The sequence below is a fragment of the Oculina patagonica genome, chromosome 5 (assembly GCF_052425735.1).
Source record: "Oculina patagonica isolate OP01 chromosome 5, crgOcupat, whole genome shotgun sequence".
Taxonomy (NCBI): domain Eukaryota; kingdom Metazoa; phylum Cnidaria; class Anthozoa; order Scleractinia; family Oculinidae; genus Oculina; species Oculina patagonica.
This window is the reverse complement of record NC_135762.1, coordinates 1,737,624-1,754,016: the sequence shown is the minus strand read 5'-3', so window position 1 is coordinate 1,754,016 and position 16,393 is coordinate 1,737,624. Positions and strand designations below refer to the sequence as shown.

The following is a 16,393-nucleotide window of genomic DNA, read 5'->3' as shown; positions in this document are numbered from 1 at the left end:
TCTTGCTTTGCGTTGGGCTGTGTGAAAGGAAGTCTAAATACTTGCTCGTATGTGTGGTAGTAAAAGAAGTGTTGCGGAAATTAACTAGATAACTAGCGTGCGTTGCAGCCGGACGTGCCTACGACGCAGGCTACAATTAACGAGCCATAAAATTAACACGACTTTAATAAGTACAAACTTAGATAATTCGAGTTAGTTTCATGGAACGCTAAGCTCCTTCTAAATATATACCAAACACTTTGAAACGCAAAATTCCTTGCCAACCCCCCCCCCCCCCCTTCCCCCGATAAAGAGCCCACAGAAAATTAAGCGCCAAAGCTTTTAAGCTTGTCTAAGATAAGTGGCGAAAGCAGACGATATTTTACCGGTGGCTTACACTGCCGAAAAAATGTTTTAATTTTTTAATTGTTGTATTTTTTTGTATTATTTTTTTCAGCGTCAAACAAGAGGCGAAAAATTGTTATTAGCTGTAAGTCCACCGGCGCGGCACCTGACGGAAAGCGCGCGAGAAAATCCCCTGCCACCCAGCATTATCCTTCCCTTCTCCCCCACAGGAATTTGCTTGTCCCCTGCTCAAATTACCACAGACAAATGACCTTTTGTTGATTTCATGCTCGCTGGTAGCTGCCTTCTAAAAAACAGTTGCAGGTTCAAAAACCGCCGGTTAAGGTGTGTTAAATTTGTTTGGTTATCATTTTTGCTGAGGAAAGATTCCAAGAGAGGTAGAAAGGAGAAGGGTGAGTATGGAGCTGACCCATAGCTGGCATAATTAACTAATGATGTAACACCGCCGCTTTAGAGCTGACTTCAACGAAGCTGTTTAGCAAATGGAGCCAAATGGCTGCTACAGTTTTATGGCAATAACCAACTGTTTTTATGTTCTCTTTTGGTGTGTATAGAAAACCTTTGATTGGATGGTAGGTAGAAGCTGATTTTGTTTACTATTTTTGCGGGAGTACCACACCCCAGTGAAGGTTTTGCGCTACCGTTCGAACGTGATCGGTCTTGATTAATTTGCTGCTGGAAGTGTAGATCCAAATCGGACTTCTTGCGATTGATTTCATTAATATATCAAGGATAATTAATTGCCTTCTAAAATATAAGTTATAAATTGAACAACTTGGACCAAGAACATATTAATTAATTTCGGAAAGAATCGACTCGTTAAATAATTGTGTGACATATCAGTTTATCATCAGGAGCCCATCACCTGGGCTCTTGTTTATCATTGTTTTAATTGTCACGCTATTAGATCAGGGCCGTAACTAGCTAGAGGCAAGACATGGCACTTGCCTCGTCTAGATTTCTATCCAAAATTAAAAACAAAATATGTTTTATGGGAAAATAATCCCCAGTTGAACAAGATTGATTTTCTCAAGAAATACCTCATGAAAAATGTCTCTGAAAGAGATTCAGAGCTTGTAGATTTCACAATTTTCTGGAGGGCATGCCCCCAGACCCCCTAGCAAGATCTTGCCTCGTCTATTGCAAAGGACTGGTTACGGCCCTGTTAGACCATAACTAAGCAGTGGAATATTATACACCGTTTCTGTCCTAAACAAACTTGCGGTCCTGTACTCTGATGTTTATATAGAAACATTATCGATCGACTCTATTTACCTTTTCAGACAGCCAGACTTGATAGGGGGTTCTAGGGGCATACCCCCAGGAAATTTTTTAAGTCTAGAAATGATCTGAAACGGGTTTCACAACATTTTCCGTAAGTAATTTCTTGTTCAACTGGGAGTTATTTGACCAACTGACCCATTTCGTTTTTAATTTTGCGTTAAAATCTAGATGAGGCAAGTACCTCGTCTTGCCTCTTGCTAGTCACCGCCCTACTGAGTTCAAGATGGCAGAAGAAATTACCAAAGCAGCTGTAGAAGCAGGAACCAAAGCAGTAATGGACTTGTCCGTTTCAGGAGCAGGGTTTTCTGTCTCGCTCAAGATTGACAATGTTTGGTTAGCAGGAGCTGTAAGCATTGGCGCATTATCATTAGGGGCGTTCTACCTGGCCTGCAAGGGCCCCGCTGAGAATGCCATTAAAAGAGCCTTGGAGAGAAACGTCTTTGGCATGGTGGACCCCGAGGTTACGAATATCACGGACGGGCATTCTATTCTTGTGGAACTGTACTGTCGCACAGAAACGAGCCTTCTGTTGTTCTTGGAAGATTTCGAGACGAAAACAGCTAAGTTCAGATTAGTAGAAGAATTTAAAAAGATTGGTTTTAAAGATGAACTAGACGTCACCATCAGGAATGCGGATAAGGTGAAGGAGGAAGCCAGACAAATAAGGTATTGGTTTATAGCCTTTGGTAAACAGACTTTTCTCTTGGCGCGCTTATATTATTTCTTCCCGCGCTAGAAAGACGTCTGAGATTCGACTCTGATGACGTAGCTCTACAGAAATCCGTGTAGTGTCTCTGATTGGTTGTTACTTGCGCGCGAAAATTCAAAACTGGGCAACAACCAATCAGACAAAAGTTTCCATGAAACTAAGTCATCAGTATGAATATGAAGAAAATGGAAGGGGGCAAATGAAAGGGGAAGGGAGAGGGGAGGGAAAAAATGTAAAAATTTAAATGTAAGTCTAGATGCACTCAGCTTCACATCTCTTAGAGATAGCTAGTTTACAGGCTTGCCACTGAAACAGAGGAAACAAGTATTTTAAATGAACATAACAAAGTTAAAAATCCCAAATAGTCAAAAATCCCAAGAGAGGGGAAAGAACTAAGCGTTGAGGGGGAAGTCGTTTGCTTGGTTAAGGTATGTAACGGTTGAACGCTACTTTGACTTGCTAATCAGCTGCGCCTCGTTGACTACTCACTCATAGAAAACTCGGGCTTGTAGTCCAATTGTTAAATAGAGTTTTTACCAAGCAGTGCGCCTTCTTTCAAAATAAGAACAGAATGATTAGAAATAAGTATCCTATTCAGTAAAGTTGAATAGTATTAAGGATTGAAAAAGAAAACAGTTGTTGATATATAATTTATTTCTGACAGGGAGAGGTCCAAAGGTCAGGAAGAAGTAAATCAAAAGGAAAACTGGAAACAAAAATATGAAGAGCTTGTAAAAAAGATCAACAACGTGTATGAGATGCAGGCGCCTATTCTTCAACTTACGGACAAGCAAACGACCCAGAGCACCGAAGAACCGATACATCGACTACAACAGTTAGAGAGACACTTCAGCGAATTAGCGCAGAAAGAAAAACGTGCTGATGATTCAAGCGAACTTCTAGAATCTAAGGATTTGTTGGAAGAACTCAACAGCGTAAAGGAAACACTGAAGCGAGAAATGGCAATTTCTAAGGGCCTGCGCAGAACGATTGAAAAGCTTCAAGAGGAAAACCAGAGACTGGGTAAGACTATGGAGCATGAAAGGGCTGATGAGATAGACACTCGGAAGGATATAAATCTGGAATTAACAGATCAAATGAAAACAAGGGATGAAGAGAGCAAAGTCATGAAAAGTGACATTCTGGAGCTTCGTGAAAAGGTGCACGAGTTAGAGAAGGATAATAAATCGTTGCAGCAAAAGTTGGCGAAAAAGGATAAAGAACTAGAACGCTTTCAGGAGGAAGAAACAGGTAATTCAGTTGTTAGATTTGTTATTACTTTTCAATGCTCGGATATTTTTGTATAAAACCAAAATAATTAAAATACCAGGAAGTCAGGAACATGATATGTAATTCTCGGGCTATTACTTTTCGTGCATACTGGAACCATCAACATTGTGGATTTTTGTTATCAGAAATAAAAATTAAAAACGTTGGGGATTAAGGCACTTTGATTGCGTTCGACGAAGGAGAACGCTTACTAATCGCGTCGTTTGCCCGACGTCAGTCCCGCGGGATCTATGGTTTAGTCCCGCGGATATCAATCGCCTGATGCCATAACCGTTTGAGATTTTATGGACTGCTACAAGTGACCTCGACCTCATGCAGGTGGCCTCAATCTCATGTGAGAAGACATAAGAAAGCAATTAATTGCGTCACATCAACGTCACAATGACATTAAGCCGCGAAGACAGCGCGCGCAAAAACAATTCAATTAAGCCGATACCGCTAGGCTGTAAACAATTTTTGCGTTCGACGGTAGGAGAACGCATCCTTATCTTTTGGTGGCGTGGTGGTCTCGTGGCTGTCCTGTGAGAGCCGTTCTATGTGTCGTTCTGTGTATCTTTGTATGTGGCAGATTGGCTAATTAATGACGTCACAGTTTCGTCTCAAGATACCCTGGGAACGAGGTTGATTCGATCTAACGATCTTCTTCGGTTTGCTTTTTCGAGTTTGACCTGTGAGTTGTGCTGGAAAATAAACGTTTCGGCTGTGCTCCCTTCAACAGCAGCAAAAAAATTTGCTATGCTGTCTCGTGCACTGTTGGATTGAGATTGTTTCGCTGATAGTTTCCTAAAGTGATGTTGGACGCACGCTTTATGTTGCGCGCGCGGTCGTTTCAAATTTGTATGACGATATAAAAGTTTACGTTTGCTAGCCTAATGTACCTATCTTGGGTCGAACGCACTCCCCTAATCTCTGATTATTACTAGTATTATATTGGGGTTTGCGATAAATGTGATTTGGAAGCACTGTTTAAACTTGTTTCCTTCTCTAGATGACGCCACAGCTCAATCTCGACCCAGGGCCTCTTCGGCGACATCATTAGGAGCGAGCTCTGGTTACCAATCTGAAGAAGAGCCAGATGAATCAAGTTAGTTTCTTCTCTTTTTATTCCAATAACACGGCAGTGTAGAAGTAAAGCTTCACAAGTCTTTAACGTAAAAACTGTTTTTAAGCTCCATTCAATGGAAAACGGTTTTGAACTTCTCACTCCGTGCAGTTCAAAAAACAGCAATCATTAGGCTAATTTTTGCCTGGTTTTAAAGTAATTTGTTATCTTTGGGTTTAAACTTGTAAAATGACTCCCATGCAACAAATCAGTTCTCACAATTCATAATCTCTGTAACAGACAAAGAGGAAGCAAACAAGAAAGTCTTACAAGAAACGAATGTTACATTCCCTAAGGAGCCTCCCAACACACGGGGAGACCATACTAGGAATGTATCGGGGGGGGGAGGATGCTGAAGTTCGTTATTATTCAACTCATTATCTGGTGATTACTTTATACATTATCTGCAGGCTTAGAGATCATTCAGATGCCTCAATCCCAGGCCGTGCAAGAAGGGAAGAAGTTAGTGTTAAGCTGCCGTACCAGAGGTCTACCGGATGTCCGGTACCGGTGGGTAAAAGATGATGTAGAAATCCCCGGGGCCAATCGTCCTGACCTGGTATTGGAGCCGGCAAGGATGCAGGACTTTGGACGCTATCTTTGTCGTGTGTGGGATAAAAGTGGATCTGTGACTTCAGACACTGCTGAAATTGATGTATTTCCTGCTCCTCAAATGAGTAAGTTGAATGTCAGTTTCTTCATTGATACGGCAATTACCATATTTAATCGAATAAGCGCCGCCCCCGAATAAGCGCCGCATTTGGGACAAAAAAGATAATAAGCGCCGCCCCCGGATAAGTGCCGCAGTCCCGATGCGGTACTTATTCGTGAGGCCAAGTGACGTTTATATGGGAATAAGTGATGAACGAATGAATAAATGAACAAATAGATGGATGATGATTCAGCCTGTCCGTCCTTCCGTTATCAGCTGTTTAATATTTTTAATGTTAATGAGCAAAATAAATAAATAAATAAATAAATAAATAAATAAATAAATAAATAAATAAATGAAGGAAGGAGGGAAGGAAGGAAGGAATAAACAAATGCATAAATGAATGACCGAATGACCGATTGAACGAACAGACGAACCAACCGATCAAACCAACCAAGCACCCAATGCAACCAAGCAATTACTTCATTTTTTCCCTTATTTGTAATCTATCAAACTTTTACACCCCCTTCCTCATTCTTCTAAAATAAATAAACTAAGTGGTTTTTTCTTCTCATCAGGATTTAGAGGTTTACATGAAATGGATACAGGCACAAAACAAGCCATTACTGATCTGCTAAGCAAGAAACGTCTTCCCGGACTAGCAACATGGAAGCAAGTAGCCCGAAGGTACGCCATGAGGGAAACCGAAATATCCTCGTTAGAGATTGAGAAAACTCCTGCTGGTGCCATGTTGGATAGGCTGGCTTCCCTTGCGCCTAATCTGACTGTTTATTATCTCTGCAAGACTTTCAAGGAGCCTGGTCTAAGGCGACAGGATGTTGTAAACGTGCTTTCTAAGCAGATGGTGATATCTGTACAGTAATTGGCTCACTATTGTTACTCTGAATAGATTTTTGACTCATTATTAATCTTTTACCCTATTCACACCAAACTTAAAACACGTTCAGTAAAAGCTGTTTAGTTAAACACGGTTTAAATTTGTTTTCTTCGGTGAAGTTGCTAACTGATGTTTGTCGACTTTAAATTTAGCAAAATGAAAGCACAAGTTAGAGCAAACTTGAACCCGATGTAAAACGCAGACTTTTCGTTTTCTGTTGCTGATTTTCATTTAATTTGTTGAACCTGGTTTTACTAAACACGATTTGCTAGTGCGAATGGGGTATTTCATTCATTCCTAATCTTAACTTAAAAACACGTTTTTTCATTCATCAGAAGCCTTAAATAAATACAAGATCCAGCGAAAACGTTTGATTCGTTGGAATAAAATGATTTGAAAAGGAGTCGACGAATAAATTTCTTAGTTTTCTGTCTGCAACTCAAATCATACTGACCGCAATTCAGTGATCTTTGATTACTACTTTAAAAAAATTAACGTTATTGGTTTTGTATTGCTCAAATAAAAATTGGCAGCAGCAGCAGCAGCAGCAGCAGCAATGCATATTTTTCAACTTGACAAAAATATATCAAAAAAAGAAACTTTTACCGAGTATGTTTGAAGTTTAATAAACTCTTGTTCTTTGGCCATTTAAGCCAGAAGTTCAAATTTTGAACTTCTATTTTAGCTTAATGAAGATAAAACTCAAACAGCGGTAATAAACATTATAAATCGCATGCTGTTTAAAAGCTTGACGTTCTGTATGCTAAGTAACATGCATTTTCAAAAGTGACTGTTAAACTGGAACAACAAACAAATTATATAAATGTAAAAGAAGGTCTGGTGTTTGTGTTTTATTTAAAGTTATTTGCCTCCTAATCGACTCGAGTTAAAAACAGGACTGGCCCAAAGTTTGACTTCTTTTACCATACAGGTTTTTGCTGAAGCCGGGTTATTCGCCTATATCACTCGGGTAGCTGTGGTAGGGAGAACCCCCATTATCACTTGCTTTTGCGATTATGTGACTTTCGCGGCCGAAATGCCATCACTGGAAGCAGGCTGGAAGCCATTTTGTTTGCGCCACGTGATAATATTTGGCGGGAAAACGACTGCTGACGAGTGCGACAGACGAAAATTTCGTAAGTATCATGATCTTTATCAGAATAAATCATTCGACAGGTCCTCGACCGGTGAAGATTCAGTTCTCGACACAATAAAGAACAGACCAATTTTTTTCGACCGTTCGCCGCCGCTATCATTGATCGAGCGCCCACCGTTAATTCGAGTGGGTTTACATATCTCTGGCTAACTTGTTATTTGTGGTCGGTTTGTACGATCTACGGTCCACCAGTATTGCGCTGATGGATAACTGAATATTTCTGTTTGATCATGCAAGGTTACACATAACCTTCAGGGGCACCTAACAGACCGTTGCGGTGAATATCTGTTCGAAAAACATATTTTCGCCTACGATTTTCGGATTTATGTGTGATGAAAAACTGGAGATTTCTACAGCTCAAACTTTCGTGACATGGGGAAAGTAATGCCTGCTGTTTTCGGAGAGAGAAAAATGTCGTTTTGGGTGCGAAAAAAGGCCAGCTACGATTTTCGTGAAGGCAACAGCGGCTCGTAAATTCGGGTAATAATATCTCGTTCCCTAAAATTTTCTGAAGTCTGAAAGTTCAGCTAGCGTTTCCGAAAAGATACGCTTTTCTTAGCGTTTAAAAATAAGGCTTTACAAAAAACGCACAGAGAGGACAGATAAAACGTAAAAACAGGTTCCGATACCTATAGTAAAATTTTCTCGTTGGGTGCCCCTGAACCTTCTCTTCCGTCATAAAATTGAAATTTACATAAAACACTAGCAAGACATTCAGCTGACAACGCGTAATATCTAGATGAAAAATTATGATGAGTCTCATTATTCATAACTTTTAACGCTGCCAATCACCAAACACAGTGTCACTCATTTTTGAGCATACATGTACCCTACGGCGTCAATTAGCTTATAGGTTGAACACCGTCCTTATAATTAGTCGGTTTGGGCAGAACTTGTGAGAGGAAGTTACAAGTAGGATACATGTGAGTAGTTTTTCAAATTTGATTTTATTCTCTGTACTAACAAAGGATCTGCAACTAAAAAGACTGACCTTAAGGCTTGAGGCACTTGAGATAGGACGCCGTCTTGAATCTTCAAGGTTGGTGCAATCTCCCGATTTATACGGCTCATACTGCCGTGCATGATAAACTCTTTAACCTTTAGATAATATAATTTTATTTTGGCCAGCTTAGCACGTTACAGGAACTTTCCTAGAAGTAAACTGCTTTGACAAGGTAGCCTGTACAGACTGTACAGACACACATCCTCAACGAAGGACAGTCGGCAAGTGTACACAGGCTAGGACAAGGTACGTGCTTTCTAACAGAACGCGCTTATTTTGTAATGTATGGTTTATGGTGGGACGCTGTCAACTTGCGAGAACCGGCACGTTTTTAAAACATCCAGTTCTTTATATGTCACTAATGTAGCCTTTGAAAATAAAACTAGTTGTTGGACTTCGAGAAGAAAAATAGCTGCAAACAGTCCACAAAAAGGCACTGTATGAAGCGCGTCAAGTTCAGTGAAACCGCTCTTGAACTGTAGTAGTTACTAATTCCGCTAAGGCGCACTTTATTTGCGCAATGTTATTGTTTTATTTATTTCTTAAATAAAACGACGATTTTGAATTTAACAGACATGTTTCGATAGAAACTTCTACCTTCTTTAATAGTGTAAGTGTTACAGGAGATGTAAACTTTGAATATAAATAAAATGCTAATGAGTACGCTTTCTCTCATATCGACACGTTTTTCTTTCTTTTTTTCATCGCTCCCGGATATTTCTTTTTAATTATTTTTTATTTTAATTTTCTTATTAATTATAAATTATTTCTTGCGAAAAGACAAACCGGCCGGATGCGATGAGAGGTGGCTAGTGTTTCCAGTAAACAAAATTAATGTAACAGTTTTACCCCCATTTAATTTTACACTGCCACAAGGGTTTTTAATTTCGTTTTACAGTCGAAGCTCTCGTAAGCGGACACCCTCGGGACGCGAAAAAAGTGTCCGTAACTAGAGGTGTAGGGGATATATGGCCGCTTACAAGAGCTTGCCCAGCTAACAATAACCGGACGGACGTGGATGACGACAAAACAAGCACTGAAATGTGGTCCTGTAATTACTGTAAAATAATTGTCACGAATGGCGACGTGAAGTTGACAGATAAAAACAATTTACAGAGGCTGTTAACAGAATTTTCTTTGGGGTGTCCGCTTACGGGAGCAAAAAAACAAAGAAAAAGTCTAAGTCGTAATCTCTGAAAGTGTCCGCGGCCGCTTACAGGAATGTCCGCTTACGAGAGTGTAAAAATACAGAGTTTGTATGGGAGTTAAAACGGGGTTTCAAACAAGGCGGCCGTAAGTAGAGCTGTCCGCTTACGAGAGTGTCCGTTAAGAGAGCTTCGACTGTATTTGTTTATTTATTTTACTTTTCTGGGGGAGGTTGTGGGAACACTCTAGGTCTTGCTCTCATTAACAGCCTCCGCATAGAAACTCTTTTCAGTAAGACAAAATTAGATAATTATTCATACTACTCAGCCCTGGCGAAATGGACGATAATTTCAAAATTTTAGAATTACACTTGAAATATTGGAATATAATATGCTATATTTGAATAAGCTATAAGGTATATTTGAATAACCTTTAATATTTTACAATATTATCAAATTTTCTGGTCTGCCTTGTCAGCTGAAAAATTGAACAGATGGTCCTTAACATGCAAAGAAATGTGCTTTCTTTAGCACTGAGTAATTACTGACGGGTAAGGGCTTGACTTTCCGAGCCGGTCAGTAATATGACATTAAGTGATGTCAAATTCAGAAGAATTGGACGCCAATAATGAAAAATCGGTCCGCGATGCGTACGTGTGGGGGCTTGATAATTTCAAATTTGATTCTTCTATTTTGTGAATTCATTTATGAATTTTGAGGAAACATAAACGGGCCATCGTTAGATGTCATAAACACACTTCCTGTTAACAACTCACTCTATTGTAATGTATACAATTTGTCAAAAAGTGAAACAATGCCTGGCACATCATTTAAGAGCAAATAATCATTTGTTCGCACAGAATATCTTATAGAAGTGTACAGGTTATTTCCAATACCCAAAATATTATTCAAAGTTGAAGAAGTCCACAAATTAACATCTTCTATATGATGGTAAATAAATCACTAAGTGACATTGCTACACATTGCTTACCAGCATTTTCTCCAAAGAGCAATTCATTTCCTTGGCTGTAGTCAGCACATACTGTTGTTGTTGGGTCAATGATATCAAATATTGTAGGGCCTGGATTTTCCTCCACATCATTTGCTTGTCTTATAATCAATTGATTATAAATATTGTAGAATGTCAAGACGTGTTTAGCGCAAATCTTTCTGAGTCGTTGTTAAAACATTATGGAGTTGCCGGGCTTTGTAAAATCCAGATAATGCTACGGAAGTTTAAAGCTCTCTGTCATACATTATCAGGAGCTTTTATCCTCATTCAGTTATATAGGTATGGTCTGAAATGTGCGACTTCAATTCATGCTTCTAATCTTCCTTCTTTACGAGCTGTCGCGTATATAAGCAAATCCTAATCTCATACCCAGATGTCTACTTACCACGGTAGTTCCTTTCGAGGGTTGAGAAGATCTGGGTACGAGATTAAGCAGATCCTCGATTGGTAGCTTTCAGTAGTTTCGTTAAGCCTCTCTTGTGCTGCACAACTTTCAGTTGCTAGTACTATGGTTTATATACTGAAATGTTTTTGTTCTCTCTAAACCCTTCGACAGTGGTCGCCATTTTGTTTTGTCGCGCTTTCGCGGATTTCCCATTAGTCAATTTCATTTTAATTTCCTGCATTTAATTTCAACTTTCTGCACTGTTTGGGATTAATTGACGTGCTCTCAGCCAATAAGCATGCTGAAATTTTTACATAAATATTTTTAGAACTTGTTAATATCAGTAGAACAGAGTTCTACTCATTTTTCAGACCAGAGTTTTTTTTCCAATCCATAGAAAGTAAAGTTAACAAACGATTTTCATACTTTCTCCTGATCAGGTTCCAAAATCTGTAGGAAACCTTTCTATATAGTATTTACTGCACTGAAACTTGCTGCAACCCTTCGCTTTTTCCCTTTCAGAAACAATTTTGACGATGAGATTTCCTCTGCTGTTTACATTGCTTTTGGTTAGCTCTGGTTTGGTTCTTTACATTTTTAGTCGCAAAATAGAAAATGAAGCGTCAAAAATTCCAGAAATGTCCTCGTGGAAAGAGCATGTTCGACTGGATAGCGAAGAGTCGTCCACTGCTTCCCAGCGAGGCCTCAAAACCGGTAAGTAACCGGTTTGGCGATATTCTACTACCTTGAACAGCGGTAAGACTGGCTCTCCTCTAAATCTCAGTTTGACCTTGACCTAGACTGCAAAACAGTCGTGTTTTTCTCTAAAGTAGTTGGAAACATTGGCTCCAGACCTCTCGCTCTCGTTCGAAGACCGAGCGCGTTCGCAGAAGATACGACTGTTTTGCAGTCTAAGTTTGACCCTACAAAAAACACACACACAAGGCCTCAGAACTATTTCACGCTCATATATCTACCCCCGATGTATATTTACTCACATACTAGCGCGCAAACCTAAACAAACATTAGATACCAATCCTTAGTCAAACGCAGGAACATACTATTACTTCGACGTTTGACTGGGCGCCAATCTACAGATCGGCACATTTTTTAATTTTTTTACTTATTTATTTATTTATTATTTAAATTTAAAAAAGTCTTGAAAAAATATTGACAAATAAACGAATATTGACGTATTGTCTTGTTGAGTCTGCAATTGAGCCAAGTCGTTATATATGTAAAGTAAGTTAACAACGAATTACCAAAGAATTATTATCAAACGGATTTCTTTTTTATAGCAGATAGGCGTCTCCCATCAAAGAAACTGTGTAAATTGTACGACGGAGTGGAGACATTTGTGATGTTCATTGGATATCCTCGCAGTAGTCACAGCGTAGTAGGCGCCTTGTTGGATGCACACCCAGAAATGATTATCCCACACGAGTACGATTTGATGAAAAATTGGAAAAACTATCAATCACCAGAACTTAAACAGAAAAACCTGCAAAAATGTGTGTTGTTTTACGACCTTCACCAGTTTTCCAGAGAACAAACTAAGTTTGGATTCCGTGCCATCAACTCCACCATAACTAAAAGATACACATACAACGTGCCTGGTTTATGGCAAGGAGGATATCAAACGAGATTAAAGGTAAGCTGGTCCTTTGTCAAGTGTGCTAAAATCGCTGAATTTAGTACTCGCTAAAATTTGTCTCGGTCAAATTTAATGAGCGTTAAATTATTACCCCCTTAGAAATGCATAATTAAATATAGTGGCCATGTTCAACTATATGACAACGTCAGAAGGTAGGGCGACAATTAAGAAGGGTTGGGAGAGAGCTGGGATCGCCGGCATCGTGGAAAATATGTCTGATTTCTCTGACGAGGACGACTTTTCAACATTTGCAATTCACTTTGTTCTTTCTGACAATGATAATGTTTGTTCATTTTCAAGTTACTTTGTTCTATTGCTGAAATTTATTTCCATCGTAGCTATTTATTTAAATTGTTTTTTTTTTAACTTTCGGAGAATCTATAATCGCTAAATATTGCTTAGAAAAAACGCCAAAATTAGTAGTCGCTAAAAATAGTAACCTTAAGGTAGTACGCGTCGCACGGCTAATTCAAGTGGCAATTTGACATTGTCAAAAGTAATATAAGGCGGTCAGTCAGTCAGTCAGTCAGTCAGTCAGTCAGTCAGTCAGTCAGTCAGTCAGTCAGTCAGTCAGTCAAACACAGCAGCAATCAGTCAGTCAGTCAAACAGTCAGTCAGTCAGTCAGTCAGTAAATAAGTAAGCGGTTTCCACATAGTAGATCTTCATCTGTTACTATCTAAATTAAAATATAATAAGCTACTGCATGCATAAACTATAACTTTTTTAAAATATGACAATTTCACATATCATGCACAATCTACTGCTAGATTTCACAAATCACTGAACAAATACTGTAAAAACTAGTGGTAACCACAGGTTAGAAAGTGCGGGCCTTGACGCACTTAGACAAGGTACTGGTAGGCAGTGCCGATAATTATAAATAAACGACTGAACAAGGAGGACTGAAATGATCAAATGGACAATAGACAATTATTCTGAGTAACGCGTCACGCAAGGACTTTTCGCACGCGCTGCAGTGTGAATTTAGATGTGATTTTTCTCAGTCGGTAAACTCGCTATGTTGTCAGTGTTATAACGAATTTCTCGACAATAACCGTTGTTGGAATAATTCGCTTTACCGTGGTTTATCTGTGATACAATCACAGCAAATGTTCTCAAAAGCAACACATAACGCCTTCAATGTCACAGAAGGTTTATCTAATGTGACAAGCTGTTTTTAAAATATCGCTCTTGGAGAACAGATTTTTCTCTTCCGGTGTTACGACAAACTGTCGTGATTAACACATTTTAGCATTCCGATCGTGCTTAGTGGAAGAACAAAAATTTTCAACTTCCGGTTCGGTCCTGGTTTATAAACGTGGCGCGCACGCGTAAAACGCAATCCGCTGGTCACTGTCAAGATTAGGGTTGCGGGCCTCTCTTGGGCCCGCAATAAATCAAGAACAAGTACACTATTGGCACTAACTGACTTACTTTCAAAAGTTAAAACCTTTGGAATAAATCTTTGGGAAATGGTTATTGACAACACGAGCCCTGTATTAGCTTTAATAATCCTGCAGGTTGAAAAATACATAGGTTTTACTGTATTTATAGAAGTGTTACATTAACTTTTTTTGGAAGGTTATCGGCGACAAGAAAGGGGGTGGTACAGCATTGGCGTTAAGCAGAAACCGCAGAAAAATGAATGTCCTTGAAGAAATCCATCAAGTTGTTCAAGTACCAATGAAATTCATACACGTCACCAGGAACCCCTTTGACAACATATCAACCATGATGCTTCGCGATACGCATTCACGTGACAAAGCTAGAGAAGAAGGAGTACGAGTGAGTCGGTTATTTCATAATAATTATTATGAAGCCGTAAACCATTCATCATCATCGTCATCATCATCATCATCATCATCATCATCAGTCATTATCATCATCATCTTTTATTAATCAAAACTAAAATAAAATTCTGCGAAATCGCCTGATACTTAGCCAACGAGACCGTAGGCCAAAGTGGCTAAAATCAGAGTGTATTCCCTCAAGGTTGAGCAGAATAATTGTCTTATTATTCAGCAAATTGTCAACGATCCTATTTTATAGCTAGATGGACTCTGGCTGTGCAGCGCTTTGCGAGTGTTCTTCAACGCATTTCTAAACATGGTAAATTACGTATATCGTCGGAACTCTGTTTCCTACGAATGACAAAGTACTTCAGGATTGGCCAAGCGAAGCAATAAACAAATAACAAATACAATATAGCCCTAATATAGCCCTGATAACAAGTGTGGATTGCGGAACGAACGAGTATGAGTATGAATGAAAACAGAGTTTATGAAAGTGTTGCAGGTCGGCTGGACACGTATAAAATATTTCCTCACCTTATATGTACATCGTGACGTTTTGTTAAATAATATGATTGGTTGCTAGCAGGCTCTTTTCGAGCACCAATTACATCAATATGAAAAAAGTTCTTTCTTTAAAAATATAACTTTGTATCATTGACTTGCAACGTTTTTACGTATATCAGATATATAACTGTGTCTGTAAGAGTTGCCGCAAGCAAGTGGGGGGAGTTGAGTGGGGACTGGAAGGTATTGGCCCTAAAAGAGGACTGGATCGAATGACCCAATGACGATCAACCGAGTATGCGCACTGTTTTATGGGGCTGTGCTAAATTCGGCAACTTCTCGACCATTGTGCATCCGTTGAACGAGCAACAAACAACACCGTGTTAGAAGGCACGAAAGTGGCGCGATCAGATGCAGCTCACCAATGTCTTCAAACAAAAGATTCACTTCCTTATCCCCCTCCCCCTCTCCTCCTGCTGCTATCCATTTAATGTTGCATCATTTGAATGCTTGGTTTAGAGCAGGCTGTCAACCGTAACCCTTTAACTATATCCTCATCCTAGTTATATTCACAGCTATGAGAATTGATGTATTTATATTGATCAGAAGAATTTGAAAATGCGGAAACGTGACGTCAACAAATGCTTGCCAATGGTCTATTTGGTTTGTTATTTTTCTTGTTTTCTCTCCTACAGATAAACAAGACAAAAGCACTAGACTATGAAATTAAAAGATACTTTAGTATGGCCGCCGCTAATCAACGTGTCCGGGAACGGTACGGAGATGCTGTTCTCGATATTCCAGGACATGAAACAGTGCTAAGACCCAAAGAAACGCTGCTAAGATTGTGTGACCATTTGCAAGTCACTTGTTCTCAGGATTACATCGCAAAATGCAGCAAGGTTTTGTACGGAACTCCTTCAGTAACCAGGGACAAAGTAGTCTGGACCGAGGAGCAAAAAGCGCGCGTAACAGAGCTGATGAAGAAATACCCTTTTCTGAAACAATATTCATTTGACGAATATCCTAAATAATATTCTCAACTTTTTATTTTAAAATGGATTTAGTAGATAACAGGATATGCTATTTGTTGTTCTTCTATGAGCTCTTTGAGGTTTTACAGAATTAAAAGTGCTGATTTAGTTCCACGGTGGTGCAGTGGAAGGTTGAATGATAGTTGGTGATTTTTAATTTATGAAAGATGAAAAATGGAATGAGGAAAAGAGGTTTTTAAATACATAAAGAGATTAAAATAACAACAATATGGCAACGAAAAGTAATCTGGTTTTTAGATCTCTTAGGCACTTGTTTACTGGACGCTTGCAGCAACCCAAATTCTAAGCAACATTTTTGTTACTGGAATCTTTGCAAACAGCACAACTTGGTTTCACTTTCGAAGCCACTAGGGTAATACTTCAGATGCATGTGTTAATCTGAGAAACTTATTCCGTCTCTCAAAG

At 39.2% G+C, this 16,393-nt stretch overlaps 2 protein-coding genes across 3 annotated transcripts; both read left to right on the top strand.

Annotated features, from left to right (window-relative positions):
* The first annotated feature begins 407 nt into the window (after positions 1 to 407).
* On the top strand, positions 408 to 7,086 carry LOC144654703 (uncharacterized). The gene is made up of 6 exons (XM_078514922.1): positions 408 to 737; positions 1,798 to 2,295; positions 3,003 to 3,589; positions 4,617 to 4,712; positions 5,141 to 5,407; positions 5,961 to 7,086. Exons 2-6 carry the CDS (start codon positions 1,853 to 1,855, stop codon positions 6,263 to 6,265), a joined length of 1,698 nt encoding a protein of 565 aa, XP_078371048.1. The 5' UTR covers positions 408 to 737; positions 1,798 to 1,852; the 3' UTR covers positions 6,266 to 7,086.
* Positions 7,087 to 8,318: 1,232 nt separating this feature from the next.
* On the top strand, positions 8,319 to 16,187 carry LOC144654731 (uncharacterized). Of its 2 annotated transcripts, none has more exons than XM_078514962.1 (5): positions 8,319 to 8,359; positions 11,504 to 11,695; positions 12,280 to 12,632; positions 14,218 to 14,421; positions 15,629 to 16,187. In XM_078514962.1, exons 2-5 carry the CDS (start codon positions 11,518 to 11,520, stop codon positions 15,965 to 15,967), a joined length of 1,074 nt encoding a protein of 357 aa, XP_078371088.1. In that variant the 5' UTR covers positions 8,319 to 8,359; positions 11,504 to 11,517; the 3' UTR covers positions 15,968 to 16,187. The 2 variants fall into 2 exon arrangements, with proteins under 2 accessions (XP_078371088.1, XP_078371087.1); XM_078514961.1 differs by lacking the exon at positions 8,319 to 8,359 and adding an exon at positions 8,648 to 8,685.
* The last annotated feature ends 206 nt before the right edge of the window (positions 16,188 to 16,393 follow it).

What these genes read in the sequence shown, in the direction of transcription:
- LOC144654703 (XM_078514922.1), top strand. Translation starts at nt 1,853, where the DNA reads ATGGCAGAAGAAATTACCAAAGCAGCTGTAGAAGCAGGAACCAAAGCA. An exon ending in AGAAGAGCCAGATGAATCAA is followed by an intron (nt 4,713 to 5,140) that starts GTTAGTTTCTTC and finishes CATTATCTGCAG; the next exon opens with GCTTAGAGATCATTCAGATG. An exon ending in ATTTCCTGCTCCTCAAATGA is followed by an intron (nt 5,408 to 5,960) that starts GTAAGTTGAATG and finishes TCTTCTCATCAG; the next exon opens with GATTTAGAGGTTTACATGAA.
- LOC144654731 (XM_078514962.1), top strand. Translation starts at nt 11,518, where the DNA reads ATGAGATTTCCTCTGCTGTTTACATTGCTTTTGGTTAGCTCTGGTTTG. An exon ending in CCAGCGAGGCCTCAAAACCG is followed by an intron (nt 11,696 to 12,279) that starts GTAAGTAACCGG and finishes TCTTTTTTATAG; the next exon opens with CAGATAGGCGTCTCCCATCA. An exon ending in GATATCAAACGAGATTAAAG is followed by an intron (nt 12,633 to 14,217) that starts GTAAGCTGGTCC and finishes TTTTTTTGGAAG; the next exon opens with GTTATCGGCGACAAGAAAGG.